An 18,381-nucleotide genomic window follows, 5' to 3' on the forward strand; every position below is an offset into this window, starting at 1 on the left:
AAACTGATTGTGATGCCACAGAATATACTTCATGTTCGGAAATCCTGTTCAAAGGTAGAGATGCTGCGTACTTGCATTAAAAACCTTGCTTATACCTTTCTTCTGACCAAAAAAGTGATAGTTATCACTGAGCGTTTATCTTTCACTCCATCCTTCCTATCAATACGGTGATAACAGAATGGCTTAATTTATGATACCACATTACAAAAACATCATCCAGAAAATGAAGCTCACATTTTGAAACACTAACAGTGAAAGTCTGATTTTGCGTTGCTGGAAAAGCTCCCATTGCTGCCTTAACCTTTCAAACAAGCCCTTAAACATACTTGCTTGCAATTTTGCAAAATGATGAATACAGTTAGCTTTTTATATAGAGAAACTTGATGTTCAGCGCTTTAAAGGGCTTGCTCTTTACTACTTAATTTGCGTAATTCGGTAATTGGTAGTGTCTTGCCATCTGTAGGAAAAACAGTTGAGTTTCCACAAAGTATGTATATATATCTCTATAAAAAAGCACATAGGAATCAATCCTGTAAGTCTAGACTACGTAGTTGAAATGTACCATATGTAGTTGAATAAACCCATTTTTAGCATTCTTTTGTGCTAATGCATTTGATTAAAATGTTATGCCTGCTTAATTGGCTTCACAGACTTACATTTCAGTATTTTTAAGATGTCTGCAAATGTCCGCAAATGTTTACGCAGACCACTTCAACAGAAGATAAAAATATGGGTTTTCCCTCTTGTGGTCACTAATATAACTCAAATTGCATTAATTCAAATATATTTACAAGCAAAATTTGTTTTTATTTTTCAATAAAATATGATACATTTTAAAAAATATTTCTGCATAAATTTGCATAGAATATAGAGAACATCGCTTACGATGTTTTAATATGAAGGCTGTGGTCTACTTTGTAAGTAAGAAAATGTGCAAGTGAGGATTCTGTGTGTTGTGAATTGATTTTCTGAAGATGTCTGGCTCAGTTTCTAGAGACATTGTTATATTTCATGCTTCAGTTGCATTTCAGAGTGAAAAGAAACAGTGATATGTCTAAAATCACGATAATATTTTTATTTGTATGGGCAGTTTTTACATTTTGCTTAACTAGTAATTCATAAAAGAACACACGTTTTGACAAATACTTTTATTTGTTCTTTACACAGGCAAAAGAAGTTGGTTTGCTTGATGCAGACATATATGGACCTTCAATTCCAAAGATGATGAACTTAAAAGGAAACCCGGAATTATCACCAAGTAAGTGGAAGTAATTTTTTTTTCTTACTGTCTTCTTTGTACATGGATGAGCATGGTGTGGCACAGAGGGAATGCAAACAGAACATAAAGACTTACTGTATTTGTTTTATTTTTAGTAATGAGGTTGCTTTCAAAGCTAACTTGTACAACTAGGAGTAATATTCAGTAGTTGTTTTTTTTTGGGGGGTGGGTGTATTTTTGTTTTTTTATGTTGGGCCACAAGCTCTGGGAGTTTTGTGGATTATTACTGGAGAAACTGTCAAATTGAGTATTTTCTAGATTTCTAGATTTAAGTACCTGGCTTACAAATACGGGCTTTATTAAATTAATTTCTAAGAGAGGAGAATACTTGGTTTTATTTTTTGAGTTTCTGTTTTGAAGTCAAAGGCTAATTATGTTGTGAATAAATAAATAAACGAATCCTCTCATGTATCATCAGTAGAGTTTGACTCCCTGATACAAACTGAAGTATTGTATTTTCTTGTACTTTGGCCCCATTGAAGGTGTATGTCATACAGGCCATGTTTTCCTGTAACAGATTTTTTTGCAAAGAATTTTTCATTTGAAGTGCATTATGCAAGATGAACACAAAAGGGATTATGTTGTGGTATTCTTCATATTTCTCCTTTTTTAATGTGACCTTGATTTTTAACTTTCCAAAGGAGATAGGTAAAAATTCGATTCTCCACTTATTTTTTGCCTGTCTGAAAAATTGATTAGATAAATTTGAACTTCTTACACATTCTGCTGTGCTTTTTGTCAATCCGTCCAAAATTTAAATCCATATCATGAGCCGCAAATGAGCAAGTTCCCCAGTCTGTTTTGTATGATCATACAAATTAACTTGCTAGGGATGCAAGAACTGAAGAGTATCTTCAGTCGGGTATTAGGGCAGCTCAATTTTGTTTGTACATGAATTTCAGTTACTAGATATTTTGGGTATATAGGTGAGAATTCACCATAAGCTTTTGTCTCAACGTGTTTCAAGTGTTAAAAATACACAGTTCAATGTAATGAAAAGAAATCGGAGGATTTCCCTGAATTTAAATTGGTGCTGTTTACTTCTAAGCACTAATATTTTGATCACTAAGATGTATTCTCTCTACTTCTATGTGGAATGTACAAGCAAATATTACCACGATTTAAGAACATTCCTTATTTTTTAACTGACAGAAGATGAATATGTGTATTTCACATCTGAACACATTAGTCTACTGAGGAACTCATGTAGTAATTCAGTATGAATGATAACAGGATAGAATTTGAATTTCAGGAATTCTGTTCACTTCTCTGTGTGCTTTTAACTCTTGAGTTGCTGAAGCTGTAGGGTAACAACAATGACAGTGCTGACAAAGTAGCTGACATGATTTCATTGTGAAAGTAGGAATTTGGAGGGCCCGGAAGGCTTTAATTGTGAGCTTCCAGGGTTCTTTTTAATGAGTGGCAGATAGGATAAGCTTGCAAGGAGGTGGTCCATCATGGGAGGGGGTGTTTGTGTGTGTATGTGTATATATATGTGTGTATATATACATGTGTAGATACAAAAATATGCATGACCCTTGTATGTTGATATAATGAGGTTTAGTGTTATTTTCTGATTTCTTGCTACATTTTCAAGAATAAAACATAAACTCAGAATAAATAGTTTTGTACAGAGATTGAGCAAAGCCAGGCAGTTCAGTGTTGAAGGTGTGCATTAAAAACGTATACATAAGTCAATTAAAACCTTTTTTTCCCAATAGCATAGCAATCAAAAATTGTGTTTAAACTCTATTGCTGTGTTCATTGTGAGGCCTGGATTTGTAAATTAAACTGTAGAGTAATCCTTTCAGGTTCTGAACACTCTTGCACTCTTTGACTTCTAGTTCTTTTCTCACACGTAGCAGCTGAAAAGGGATTAGGGATGTCCAGTGCTATACAGAATAAATCCATGGAGCAATTATTAGTTCTGGATAGGAATTATTATAGTTATGCTATAATTTAAGTTTTCAAAATGAATTAGGAGTTCTTAGTGAGGGGAGAGTGTATAAATGTAAGACACTCCATTAATTTAGTTTTGCAAACTGTAGTACATTGAAAAGTCTGTTAACATTTAATAGGGTGTCATTCAAAATACTATAACTGGTCAGAGTTAATGGTTATTTTAATTAATACTATAAATGGTCAGAGAAGTGCTGTTTAATAAGTTCACAACTGAATTTAATTAGCTAATGGAGGATTATCTAACTATGGGATAAATATTAATATCAGCTACAATATAGACACAAAGCAATGCTTTTAATGCAAGTAGCAAAAGCATTACTTTTATTCTTACCCCAAATAATTTACTTAAAGGCTGTTTTCTGGCTTAGTGAACTGCATAATTTATTTATTTTCATTTTTTTTTAATCTGCCATTTAAACTAGCTGCCAGAGAGTAAAAGTTATTGTACTGCCGAGAAGACATTGCCATTTTGCCAGATAAACATAATGTTTATTTGCTTAATTTAAATGATGATGAAGGTTATGGCGCGCTTTTTTTACTTTATGACAGTTGAGTGCTCTCTTAATATTTCAAACCTTTGTTGCCTTTTTATGATGTCCTCAGTGTCTTTTTTTATTTCTTAATAAAATAGTATATTCGAAGGATCAGTAGTGGGCATCTGTGTTCCAAATTTGGAATGGAAAGTAATTTCTGAGAGAAAGCTAGCAGTAGTTGTGGCTGCCTCATTAAGTCTGATAATACTGCAGGGGCTATAGAAACTAAATTCCTGATAAAACACCAAAGTCAGAAATGGACATGTGCATTTTTTCACTGGGACACATTTGCATGTCTGCTAATCTTTAGACTGTGATTGCTGAATCTTGTAGCAGAAAGTAATAATTTAAAATAGCATCTGTTGAAAACTGCTTAAAGATGTCTGCTGAAAATATCAAGGGATTGTAGTGCAGCCATTTGTGGGTTATAAATAGAAAATTTTGAGTGGACTACTTAAACAGAGAAAATACAACACAGGTAGGGTAGTTATTGAGGTAGCCATGCAGAAGTTTCTTGATCTAACATACTGCTTTAATTTTAGAAGTACAGCTTGTATTCTGAAAGAACATTGTCTTTGTCATGCTTTACCAGCAGAACTCTATCATGATTAGTTTAAAGAACACCAAAATTTGATTATTTCAAAAAGTCATATTGCTATTGCCATTACCTCTGGATTTGAGAACAAATGATTTTTCGATTGTGTTTAGTCTAATGATATACTTTACTCTATTTGGAAGAAGTCTGAACTGAAACTGTATGTTTTACTTTTGGTGAGGCCTTAAGCCAGTTAATCAGGGAGACTGGAGTAGTCCCATGTCTTACATGTGACAAAATAATGATTCAGAAAGTTATAATTAGTTGTGGTTTATATTTTGGAAGCTCTTTCATATATGATGAGGTTGTTCAAAATGTGAAGAATACTGAAGTGTTAAATACTTTATTCTGGACCTGATTATTGCCCTCAAGCTTGTAACAATTAACCTCAAGCTTGATTAATTCAGCTATTGTTGAATTAACTTGTGGAAAAAATTGTTGATGTTGGGAGGGAAAGGAGATGGAGGATACTGAACTCTACAAGGAATTATTTATAGGCATGTTATATTTATATGCAGTTGTTAGCTGCTGTTTAAAAAAAAAACAAACCTAAGGACAGTAAATTTATTAAAATTTAATTCTTCATTATGCATGAATTCATACTTACAATTACCAAAAAGTAAGGCAGAAAAGTGTAAGATGAGAAATGTAGTGCAGTAATTAAAGTCTCTTACTGAGAGCAGTCTTTTTTGGATAAATGGCAAATCAAATTTTACTAAATGCTATTGCAGTATAAATTACTGAAACACTGTAACCTGAAAAAAATACATTTCAAGTACTTGAAAGTGGAAGTGTATTACTCTTTGTGGTGTTAATCCTGGAGTGCAGTAATTATAAATGTTTTAATTTGCATTATGGCTACCAGATTATTCATTACCTCATGAAGTTTACTCTTAAGAGATACGAACTGTTTGCCTGGTCCAACTTTTATACAAATTGGAATTAAATTGCAAAATGCTTTTCTTACAGTGACATGATGGATAGACATTTCATTGTATATACATGAATGATAGAAATTATTCTTTTTTGTTTGTATATTGAACACATTTACCTTTATGCTTATTTCAGAGGAATAAACGTTTCCATCCCTCTCTTGTGGTAAAAGTAAAATTCAAGAACTGTATCTAATTATGAATTTTCACAGTATTTTTGCCTAGCAATTTCACTTCCATGTTTTTGGGTTTTTTTTCTGCAAGTTTCTTGCTGTATTTTCCCTCTTTTGTTCTCCTTCTCTACAGTACGATGGAGTGGCTTTTCAGAATAAAGAAATAAAGTGGAATACATCAAAAATAGAAAAAAAAATGTATTTCAGTCCTTTCCCTATATTGACCGATAGCTAAAAGTGACGGAGTTTAAAAGTTAGCATTGGTTTCCTTAGCTTTAGTTGGTGGTCATAATTTTGTAAAGTACCTAGAACTCCACTTTGCAAGGGGTGAAATTGGAATAAAATCACAGAAGGATGCAGGGGGGAGTTCATGCGAAGTGCAAAAGGGAATATTTAATATACCCAGAAACACTTTTTTTTTAAGTGGAGAATCGACAAGTTTACTGTAGTTTACATCTGTGTTGTCAGTGTCCGGGTGTGCTTTGAAAGCAGTCTAAGTCCCTTGTTAGCTGGAATATTTTTTGAAGTTAGATCTTGAACTGAAGGTAATATGTAGGGAATGCCTGCCCCGGGGATTCCTGCTTCTGCCTGTTTTGCTTTACTGTTGTCTGTGACACTATTACGTGGCTGACCTGGGTAGTCCCCCTCTCACAGGAGCCAGTCAGTGCTTCAGACACCATGAGCCTTCCCAGAGGTTTTGCATGTCAGGACAAAAGCCTTGAACTGAATGTTATATTCTATTTATAACAGGGATGTTGTCCGGGAAGCTAGGGACCAGGTTAGGAAAGCTAAGGCCCAGTTAGAATTCAACTTTGCTAGGGATGTTAAAGATAGCAGGAAGGGATTCTATAGGTACATAGGGAATAAAAGACAGACTAGGGACAGCATAGGCCCCCTCCGGAAGATATTGGGGAGAACTGGCTACCCGGGATTTGGAGAAGGCTGAGGTTCTTAATGACTTCTTTGCCTCAGTCTTCACTGGCAAAGGCTCTGACTGCACCACCCAAGTCTTGGAAGGCGGACGCAGGGACTGTGAGAATGAAGACCCTAGGCCCACTGTACGAGAGGATCTGGTTTGAGACCATCTTAAAAACCTAAATGTACACAAGTCCATGGGACCTGACGAAATCCATCTGCAAGTCCTGAAGGAGCTGGCAAATGAAGTTGCTAAGCCACTGGCCATCATATTTGAAAAATGATGGCAGTCAGGTGAAGTTCCCGATGACTGGAAAAATGGAAATATAACCCCCATTTTCAAGAAGGGGAAAATGGATGATCCGGGGAATTACAGACCAGTCAGTCTCACCTCTGTGCCTGGCAAAATCTTGGAGCAGGTTCTCCTGGAAGGCATGCTAAGGCACATGAAAAACAAGGAGGTGGCTGGTGACAGCCAGCATGGCTTCACTAAGGGGAAATCTTGCCTGACCAATTTGGTGGCCTTCTATGATGGGGCTACGAAACTGATGAACAGGGACAGAGCAGTTGACGTCATCTATCTGGACTTGTGCAAAGCCTTTGACACTGTCCCACATGACATCCTTGTCTCTAAATTGGAGGGACATCCATTTGATGGGTGGACCACTTGGTGGATAAAGAACTGGCTGGATGGCTGCAAGCAAAAGAGTTGTGGTCAATGGCTCCATGTCCAGCTGGAGACCAGTAACGAGTGGTGTCCCTCAGGGATTGGTGTTGGGACCGGTCTTGTTCAACATCTTTGTCAGTGACATGGACAGTGGGATTGAGTGCGCCCTCAGCAAGTTTGCCAATGACACCAAGCTGTGTGGTTCGGTTGATTCGCTGGAGAGAAGGGATGCCATCCAGAGGGACCTTGGCATGCTTGTGAGGTGGGCTGATGCCAACCTTACGAAGTTTAACCATGCCAAGTGCAAGGTCCTACACCTGGGTTGGAGCAATCCCAGGCACGGCTACAGGTTGGGCAGAGAAGAGATTCAGAGCAGCCCTGCAGAGAAGGACTTGGGGGTGTCAATCAGTGAGAAAATGAACATGATCTGGCTTCAGTGTGTGCTCGCAGCCCAGAAAGCCAACCGTATCCTGGGCTGCATCAAGAGAAGCGTGACCAGCAGGTCAAAGTAGGTGATCCTGCCCCTCTGCTCTGCTCCTGTGAGACCTCACTTGGAGTATTGTGTGCAGTTCTGGTGTCCTCAACATAAAAAGGACATGGAACTGTTGGAAGAAGTCCAGAGGAGGGCCACGAGGATGATCAGGGGACTGGAGCACCTCCCGTATGAAGAGAGGCTGAGAAAGTTGGGACTGTTCAGCGTGGAGAAGAGAAGGTTGCATGGAGACCTCATAGCAGCCTCCCAGTATCTGTGAGGGGGGCTATACGGATGCTGGGGATGGACTCTTCATCAGGGATTGTAGTGACAGGACAAGGCGTAATGGGTTCAATCTTAAACAGGGGAAGTTTAGATTGGATCTAAGGAAGAAATTCTTTACTGTGAGAGTGGTGAGGCACTGGAATGGGTTGCCCAGGGAGGTTGTGAGTGCTCCATCCCTGGCGGTGTTCAGGGCCAGGTTGGATGAGGCCTTGGGTGGCATGCTTTAGTGTGAGGTGTTCCTGCCCACGGCATGGGGGTTGGAAGTAGATGATCTTAAGGTCCTTTCCAACCCTAACTATTCTATGATTCTATTTCATTATTCATGGGTGTAATGAACTAAAAGAACACACCCAAATTAATCTAATAAAGCTTTTGATCCAGTATAAACAATCTTTTTTGGCTCTGTGGTTTATTTTAGCAGTTGTAAGGAAGATGTGATGAGAGTTAATGGAGAGATACTTAAAACTAGTCCTGTATTAGTCTTCTAAACCTACCAAATCAGCAGTGCTTCAAAATGTAACAAAGATATGACTAAATCACTGTGCTGTTTACTTATGTCAGACTTGCTTTTGAAGTAGAGTATTCCAGCAAGCAATTAGTTCTTTTGCTTTTAGATAGGACTGATGAAGTTGGATCTGCAAAGCAATTCTGTTAATGAAAAAGCTTTTACAGAGCTTTCTTTCCTCTGCAGTCTATTAGGAGGATAAAAAGTGGAAAACCTACTTATATAATGGGATTGGTAGGCTGACTAAATATGAGAAGCAAATCTTTTGGGAAAAGCTATGTTTCTTTATGCATTTGTTTCTTTAAGTTGAACTGTGAGCACTGAATAATGCTCCTTGAGTCTCATTTGCTTTGGTTTAAGTGTTTGTGATGTCTTTGTGGTTAGATAACACTGTTAGTGCAGGGTGTAATGGGAAATCACAGCCTGCCTTGTGTGGAGCTCTTCAAGCTTAAAATACAAATTGCAGTATTTCTAGGGCAATCCTGCAAATAAACTTATAACACAGTGTGAAATCAAGCTTGAAGTCTCAATTAGTTTGTCACGTGCCATAGAATATTCTGGGCTCCTGGCATAAGCAGTTAAAGATTTAAAATCTGTGACTCTGACTAACCTTATGGTGACAGCATCCTTTCTCTGACATAGGCTGGTTTCTCTGTGTTTTATTGTGGGATACTCTGGGGTCCTGTTGCTATTTGTCCTCCTCCCCTCCAGTGCAGTTCTTTTCTCTTTACCACACTGTGGGTGAAATTCATTTGCCTTTGCTTAAGAAACTAGTGCTGCTTTAAACACAGTGGAGCATGGTGTCTGGCATTTAGCTGTTCCTTCCAGAGGTATGGCTCTCCCCATGCTCTGTGTCAAATCTGCTAGCCCTGTATAAATCTCAGCTCCCTAAGGCATCTAGGGTGGGTGGAGACATCTGTATTTATGCAAGTAGGACTCAACTCTTTATTACTCTTCCTGTGTCCCTGTCCTTCCTTCTTCCTTCCCTCCTTACTTTCTTCTCTTCCTCCCCCACTTCTTTCCTTCTCCCATCCTTCCCTTCTTTCCTTCCCTCCCTCATAGATGGAAACCCTATATAGTCTGAAGTCTTTATGTCCTTGACTGGAACCTAGATCCTCCCGTTACAGAACGTTGATATTAAGAGGTGACTTTCAAAATATACAGCACATAAGTTCCTTATACTTCTACACAGCGACAGCCATAGGAGAATTACTGCTTACTGTGATTAGCAGAAGGTGCTGTGTAAGTTGCTAGTCCTAACTCAGTGTAGTCACTGCAGCATGAAATTGTACACAATTAAAAACTAGATGATACAAAAATTTTTGAGATTCTACAAGTGACCATGCTGAAAATCTGTTTAGGCTTGTCTGTATGTATGGCACTTTAATTGAGTTTGCCCCAGATAATCTTGTTAAACATATAAACAATATTCTGCTATGTCTCTCTATGAATGCTTAGTGGCTGTGTGTTTTGTTGTGCCATACATCATCTGCATTTCAGGTAGTGAGATACCACTGAGATGCGAGGAGGTGCAAAATACAGATTTGTCATGAAAAACCTCAGCTAATGATGAACTGTGCAAACAGCAGCAGAACCTTTAACTTTTGTATAAATTATGAAGAAGTATCAACTTGCACAAATTTTGATAAATGTATGCAGGGGAGTTACAGTATGGATTTTATTTAAATAACATAGCATGAAAGATGAAGGAGTACTTAAACTTATGAGCTATTCAGAAATACGTTTTTAAAACTGCTACTTTAATGCTTAAATGTGAGATGCTAAAATGTCACTAATACCCAAATCTCCCAATAGCATGTAGTGTAACTTTCTACAGCTTTTTCTGTTGCAAACTGTTTGTGCCTCAGTCTGCTTCTTAAAATTTTAATTCTTTCAGGTATATTTGGGAGTTTCAAGGGAAAATACATCCACCTAAATGTCTAGATCTAGACGTTTATCAGGTGTGCATTATATGCTTTCCAACATTGAAGATGCTCTAAGTGGAGCTGTGGCTCAGAGCATCAGACCTTGGGAGAACAGGTCTCTAAATCCACAGTATTCTTGAATAGCCTAGAGCAAGTTTCACAGCCCAGGTCTTGATTGCCTCATCTGTTACATGAGATAATAATTCTGCATCTCAAAAGCATGTTTTTAGAGAAAAATATTCATTTTGAGTGCATGAATGTTACAGAATCAGGACTTGCATGAAACTTAAGGATCAGGAAACAGGCTCATTCAGACCATAGCCCGGAGCTTACAGTGGTGTCTGCACTGGCAAACACTTCTGCATTGGTAGTGTGGTTGGAAACATTTGGAAATCTGCACGCAAAGGTCAGTAGGATACTTTTAACTGGAAAATCACACAATTGTTCTACTTTTTTATAGATTTAGCTATTGATGTCTGATCATAGAAAAACTTAAAAGCACCACTTTCTTGCTCAATAACCAAAATCCAGTTAGGATAGACAGGTGACTATTGAGATTTATTGAAGACAAATAGTAAGATAATCAGTTACCATTCTAAGAAGTCTCTGATATTGTTATAGTGCTAAGTTCCAAAAATAGCTGAGTGCAATAGGAAATGTTTAACAGGGAAGAGAAACCTGAGCTTCTAGTGTTCTTATCTCCTGTTTGCATATATTTTTTGCCTTTGACATGGTAAAAATCCCCAACCTACCCCTTTTTTCAGACACTTGAAAACTCTGAGCAACCCCTCTGCATTAGTGCTCACTCAGTCAGTGAGCTCAAAATAGATTTGCTAGGATGTTGCATGATCCACTCTGGTCGTATTTAATAGTTATCTTTTGCTTTTATTAAATAGCATGATGCCTGCTAGGAAAGTGTAGTATCAACATCGCGATTTTCTGCAGTAATGATCTTTTACTTACCTGATGAGTTAAGACTATATGTAAGATTTTGCTTGCTGTATCAGTCAGTAAGCCTTCTCTGAAAACTAAGCCAAGAATTGAAATGTCTCCTTGTGGTTTAAACCCTGGTGCGCAGCTGAGCACTATGCAGCCACTTGCTCACTCCCCCATAGCAGGATGGGGAGACGATTGGAAAGATAAAAGTGTAAAAATTTGCGGGTTGAGATAATGAGTTTAATAGGTAAAGCAAAAGCTGCATACAAGCAAAGGAAAACAAAACAAGGAATTAATTTCCTTCTTACTATAGGCAGGCAGGTATCAGCTATCTCCAGGAAAGCAGGGCTCCATCACATGTAACTGTTACTTGGGAAGGCAAACATCATCACTCTGAACATCCCCCAGTTACTTCTTGTTCCCTCAGCTTTATATGCTGAGCATGACACCATGTGGTATGGGATACCCCTTTGGTCAGCTGGGGTCAGATGTTCTGGCTGTGTCCCCTCCCAATTCCTTTTGCACCCTCAGCCTACTCCTGGTGGGGTGGTGTGAGGAACAGACTCTGTGTAAGTACTGCTCAGCAATAACTAAAATATCTCAGTGATGATATGTTATCATCATAAACCCAAAGCACAGCACCATGCAAGCTACTGTGAAGAAATTGAACTCTTATCAAAGCCAAAACCATATAAATACAGCTCTGTACCTATTTTCTGTGCTGCACTAACATATGACCACTGCTGAATGTCTGTGTTGGGGTTTCAAGAGAAGAAGAATGGAGTAACTCAGTTACCTTGTCAGCTTAGTCTGTAAAGCTTTATTTTTTTCTAGTAAAAAGAAGTTAAACCCCATGTACAAAAAAAAAAAAAGAAACCAACGCCCCCCCTGCAAAAAAAAAACCCACCGCAAAAAAGCAAACCACCAAAAAGAAAATCAAAATGCGTATCCATCCTAATGACTTCAACATCATTCTTCCTCATGTGAGTAACAGTCCAGCCTTCAGACCAGTCCTAGTACTCTTTTAATTGACAGTCTGCTGTAATGCTGTCATGAATTTGCACATGCCTGACTTCTCTAGTGCCCTACTTGTATTCTACCAGAAAAGGCATGTTATTGATATTTCATTGGTTCTGTATCGATCTTATTGATCTGATTTTGTATGTTTAGAGGAATCATGGCACCCTTTTATTTAGGGCCACCAAGCTTACTGAAAGGTTGTAAACAAGAATTTTGATCTCTTGGCGTAGGTGGCATAGTACTGCCATGTGTTGTGATTTTAAGATACGTGTTTTGTTGTATTTTGTATTTTTGGAGGTTTATGGCAGGCATCTGATAGCAGAGAAGGAAGTATTTACTCTGGAAGCAATGGGAATTAGAGATGTTACTGAGATCTCATTAAGCTAAATCTTCTTTATATGTTATGTTTTAGATAATCTTCACAAGACCCAGAGCAAAGGAGGAGGAATGCCTGTTGCTTTTGATGAGACAAAGGTGATTACCAGAGCTCACTGAAGCACTTTAGATTTGAGATAGTCTTAAGAATGCTTTTTAGCAGTAGGCAGACGGTGGGGTGTTCTGCAGTGTTTCGTATTACTTTGAAACTGTGCGGAATATTATAGCCATAATATACAGCAGGTTGCGAATTGTTCTTGTCCATTGTGTAAATTTGATTAAATCTTGCTGCTCAGAGCAGTTTATAGCCCTTGTTGTTAACCAAAGACAATAAGATCCAGTTTTCATGAAATTAAACTGCCGCTGAGAAATTAACAGTGCACGTTTCGACAACAGGGGCCCCCTTGGTTATTCTGTATGTCAGTATTTGCGTACTCACAGCAACTTTTTTATTTTACTCATTGAGGTGAAGGTGAGGGTGACCTCTGAAGGTGTGTCTGTTCTGTGAGATTAGTATGTCTACCTAAGCTCTCTACAGAGGAAACTGTCCATGCAGGCAGTGGCTGTTCAGATGCTAGTCTCTAGATATTTGACTAATGTACTGTAGAGCACTTGGATTGAACTGAGAAGTTAGCATTTGGGTGAACTTTCTCAGAATGAATACATCTTTTCCATACTTCTCACCCTCCGGTTCCTGGTCCTCATGTGCTGAATGTTCAAGGATTGCCCCCCCCCCCCCCCCCAATTTATTTTCTTTTGTTATTTCTTAAAATCTTTCCTATTTGACTGCAAGAATGAAGCAGTCCTTAAACCTGCAGTTACATAGAATCATAGAATAGTTAGGGTTGGAAAGGACCTTAAGATCATCTACTTCCAACCCCCATGCCGGGGGCAGGGACACCATGCCACCCAAGGCCTCATCCAACCTGGCCTTGAACACCGCCAGGGATGGAGCATTCACAACCTCCCTGGGCAACCCATTCCAGTGCCTCACTACCCTCTCAGTAAAGAATTTCTTCCTTATATCCAATCTAAACTTCCCCTGTTTAAGTTTGTACCCGTTACCCCTTGTCCTGTCACTACAGTCCCTTACGAATAGTCCCTCCCCAGCATCCGTATAGCCCCCCTCACAGATACTGGGAGGCTGCTATGAGGTCTCCATGCAACCTTCTCTTCTCCACGCTGAACAGTCCCAACTTTCTCAGCCTCTCTTCATACGGGAGGTGCTCCAGTCCCCTGATCATCCTTGTGGCCCTCCTCTGGACTTGTTCCGACAGTTCCATGTCCTTTTTATGTTGAGGACACCAGAACTGCACACAATACTCCAAGTGAGGTCTCACGAGAGCAGAGTAGAGGGGCAGGATCACCTACTTTGACCTGCTGGTCATGCTCCTTTTGGTGCAGCCCAGGATACGGTTGGCTTTCTGGGCTGCGAGCACACACTGAAGCCAGCTCATGTTCATTTTCTCACTGATTGACACCCCCAAGTCCTTCTCTGCAGGGCTGCTCTGAATCTCTTCTCTGCCCAACCTGTAGCCGTGCCTGGGATTGCTCCAACCCAGGTGTAGGACCTTGCACTTGGCATGGTTAAGCTTCATCAGGTTGGCATCAGCCCACCTCACAAGCGTGTCGAGGTCCCTCTGGATGGCATCCCTTCCCTCCAGCGTTATCAACCGAACCACACAGCTTGGTGTCATCGGCAAACTTGCTGAGGGCGCACTCAATCCCACTGTCCATGTCACTGACAAAGATGTTGAACAAGACCGGTCCCAACACCAATCCCTGAGGGACACCACTCGTTACTAGTCTCCAGCTGGACATGGAGCCATTGACTACAACTCTTTGCGTGCAGCCATCCAGCTTTAACAACATATATTGTTGCAGGACCTTTTTTATCCCTGTTTTCAAAACCTTCTCATAGGTAAATGTGTAGTCATTTTTCTCAAATCTTAGTATTGTAACTTGTGGCGGTACATACACTGTTTGCAAGGACAGCAAAGCAGTGCTAGAGATGGCTCTAGGCTGAAGTTCAGATGTCATTAGACTCTTCATAACAAAGGTATCTTACTGCAGGGGGGAGAAGTGAGGCACTGATTCCTAGAAATGAGGTTAGACAGTATAATGACACCAGAATAAGCCGTGACTAAAGACTGGAGAGCTGAACAAGTAGAGAAAAGTTGTGTTAACACTGGTGCAGTACAACAGTCCAAGCCCATCTCTTTTTCAGTGGCAGTTCCATATTCATTCCTGAGTGCAGTAGTCATACAAGTGATTTGTTTAGCTTCCTATTTTACTCTTTTTGATTTGTAAACCAAAACGTTCCATTTATTTTCATCCATATTTCTACAAAATTGCAGGGCTTGAATGTCCGCTTACTTGATTGCTTGAAAGCTTTCATCTGTAGAGTTTAGCTCTTTAATTTGCGTGCTCTTTGGTTATTTTGCTTGAATTTGTAGTTCAGATTTGAATGGCCTGTATTATATTCACATTGTTTTTATTTTACTATCCATATATATTTTACTTTGGGTCCATCAAAAGCTTCTGTCAAAATATGTATTAAATATGTTTTTTATTGGTTAAAGTAGTCTTTCATTTTTATGCTGGTTCTTGTCTGTGCATGCTCTTAAAATAAACCAACTAGACCAAGTAAAATTCCTCTTGTTCTTTTGTGTGTGTGCCCGTGTGCCATTTTGAGGTAAGATATGGATTTGGATGGCAGAGACTCCATCCTGAGTTCTTGGCTTTTGAGAGGTTTTGTTTTGAATGCACTCATGTTTGTTTACTTTCTGCTTGCCTGCCCCTTTGCCAGCAGAACAATGACCGTATTTCTCTCCCGTTTGTTTTCTTGACACTGGAAGGCATTGGAATATGGAGCACGACAAGGGCATTACCTCTGTAATGTTCAAATATGCATCTTTTGTTCCTACAGAAAATTTGGAAGTCTTGCAGACTTGTGCCAGTCTGAAGACATCCGGGACTTCTTACCCAGAGCTGTTGACAGCATGTATTTTATGGGTGGCTTTATTTGGGACCTCTACTCTGGGGTTCCAAGCAGACTGAATACCAGGAGAATAATTCCCTAAAACACTGGTGTGTTAATGGGAAAATCCTCTGATTCATGACATTAGTGAATAACATCTTAAAAAGGAGTTAAAATCCCATCATGTTACAGGACTTTGATATTGTTCTGATATAAATGACTCAGCATTTTGTGAAGTGTTGCAGAAGTAGAAGGCTGCCTAATAGGGGATTTGTGCCTCACAGCATGGGGATTTCATACAAATAAATGAGGTTGGTTTCGAGAGTGACAGCACAAAGTGATATTAGATTATGGGCAAATGCACTGTTATTCTGGCAAAAGATGAATTGTGTCAGTAAAAACAGAGAAAAAGTGGGGCCATGTTCTTGGATAGAATAGATAAATGTATGCATATATTGAAGGGATGAGGGGGAAAAATAGATGAATGCTTTTAACCAAGAGGGAAAACTGGCCTTAAAACAAAACAACAACAACAACAAAAAAAAGTGTAAGCTTATTTCTTTAAAAAAAAAAAAAAGAAGAAAAAAAAAGAACAAAACCCAAAAGCAACTCCCACGCCCAAAAAACCTTGTTTGCTTCTGTTTTAGAAAATCTAATGAGGCCCCTTAAGAACTATGGAATCGCATGGTGAGCATATGTTTTAATTTAAATTAAGCTTCTTTACAGATGTACTTGGTGGTATTGTGCTGGAAAGCTTAAGTTTTTGCTTTGCTGTTTCAGCATGTCTATGGGCTTCTTGATAGAAGAGACTTCCCCCGTTGTGTGGAGGGGGCTCATGGTAATGTCAGCTGTTGAAAAATTGTTGAGACAGGTAAGGACTTAGGGTACATACTGATGTTTCAAATTGTTTATTTTAAGATGCATTTAACTGATACATCGGTGTCAATCGCATTATTTAATATATAAGCAGTGAGCATGTTTGTATCTTGGTCATCTTAAATTCTGAAGAATTTAATCTGAGCTTCAGGTAAGAGGAAAAGTTGAAATTTTTTGCATTTGCATTTTTCCTTCAAACAGAACTGTTGTTCCATGCATTTTATGAGTGAAGCATCCTAATTTGCCTTCCTTCTCATTCCTTTTTATGTTTCTTTATACAATTGTTAATAAAGAAAAAAGAAGGCATTTTGAGGTTGCCTGAGGATTTGAATGTATAGGTATCTATGCATGACTACAGCTGTATTTGCTTATGTGCTTGTTAATTCACCAGTGCTAAGAATTCTTGGATGGTGTTTGGCATATGACAGGTACATGATGAAAATCATTAGATACCATCTCTGTGTAATGGAAATAGATTGTTAGTTAATAAATTTCCTGGCATATGGAAGCGGGGTGGCTTTTTTATTTCTTGACAGATTCTTCCCCCCTTTCACCCCCCTTTTTTATTGTGAATAGATCTGTGAAGTGCTAATGAGACAAACAACTGAAAAAATGCATTAGGGTTGCATGTTTAGACTTTGAAGTGACCCAGATTGGTCACAGCTTAACATCTATTCCAGGGATTTAATGTATACAGCTTGGAGATCACTGGCTTTCTGTATGTCTTCTGTAAATGCCTCCAAATCTTGTACGCCCTTAATGACAGCAAAAAAGAAGATACTTTTTTTTTTAACTCCCTAGCCTTTTTCCATTTTTACTGAATTCTCCTCTAACACAGATTTTAGAATAGTGTGCTCATTGCCCTAGTCAGAAAAGACATGTGTTTCCAAAATTGCAGGAATAATGTATTTTTCTAGATTTGTCCTTATTTGTCTTTATTTTAAAAATAAGGGGTATCCATGCCAATAGCTGTGGAAGGGTGTTCTAATCTCTTTGTGTGTTGCATTGCCTTGGCCAGGCTCACAGAGACTTGAGCCTATAACCTCGAAGGTAGAGCTAAAGTTAGCACCTGCTGTATTGGCATACTCCATCCTGGGAGACTGAAGACTGGCAGGGACCTCCACTGCTGTTGCTTCAGTCAGTAGTATCCCCAGATGGGAAGCATGTGCCAGCATCCTTGTGGAGGGTCCGGATGATGCCATGTAATGAGCTCATTGCTCCCTAGCAACCGGTGAAGCAAGTTACATGCTGGCTGATCATGCTGTAGGAATGAGACAGAGTCCATTAATGCTTGGGGCATCAGTTATTTCCCTGGCAGTGGAACATGAATTCTGAAAGAGGAAGGCTTTACAGCTAAATTCTTTTCTTCCCACAAGTATTTTGCTTCTGAATGATAACCAGGGTAGTTTTAAATCTCTGCTGGAAAAGGTTTATTCCATCTCCTCCTTTGAAGAAAGAAGCTCACAGATCAAGGGAGAACCAGCAGGTTCTATGTAATGTACAGGTGGTTTCCAGACTACCACATGCTAATCTCCCTTCTGACATAGTTATTCATCAGTCTCAAGAAGAGCTTAACTGTGGAACCAATAGTCTAATAGCCTTGGACACCTAAACAAGAGAGGACGGCAGCATGCAATGATGTTTTTAAAGATACTGTAATTCCATTTTATGTTAGAAATTTTTTGTCATCTGTTGGGGGCTTTGAAATATTTCCTTGTTTTCTCTTTCTCTGCTCTGGTTGGTCTTGGCTATTATTACCTTTTGTTTGAGAGCATAAGGTTGCTTGCAAGAGTAAAATACTTCTGTTCGTATTTAACTTCCTAAATGCCTGTTCTTGAGAAATAGCTGCACTACCTCTATAGCTACCTCTAAACCATCTAAGTTAGCTCCCTAATCTAGATATATAGTATAAGTGTATGGAGTTTGTGTGCCTTCAGACAAGCTGAGAAAA

General features: G+C 38.9%; 1 protein-coding gene across 1 annotated transcript in view; it reads left to right on the plus strand.

Moving 5' to 3' along the window:
- Positions 1 to 18,381, plus strand: part of NUBPL (NUBP iron-sulfur cluster assembly factor, mitochondrial) — a gene marked incomplete at its 5' end in the record, with an annotated part of 88,767 nt that overhangs the window by 17,780 nt on the left and 52,606 nt on the right. The window contains 3 exon segments of the mRNA XM_080618594.1: positions 1,168 to 1,258; positions 16,202 to 16,241; positions 16,335 to 16,425. Coding sequence (XP_080474720.1) covers positions 1,168 to 1,258; positions 16,202 to 16,241; positions 16,335 to 16,425 — 222 coding nt within the window.

The sequence above is a fragment of the Psittacula echo genome, assembly GCF_963264785.1.
Source record: "Psittacula echo genome assembly, chromosome: 5".
NCBI classification, from domain to species: domain Eukaryota; kingdom Metazoa; phylum Chordata; class Aves; order Psittaciformes; family Psittacidae; genus Psittacula; species Psittacula echo.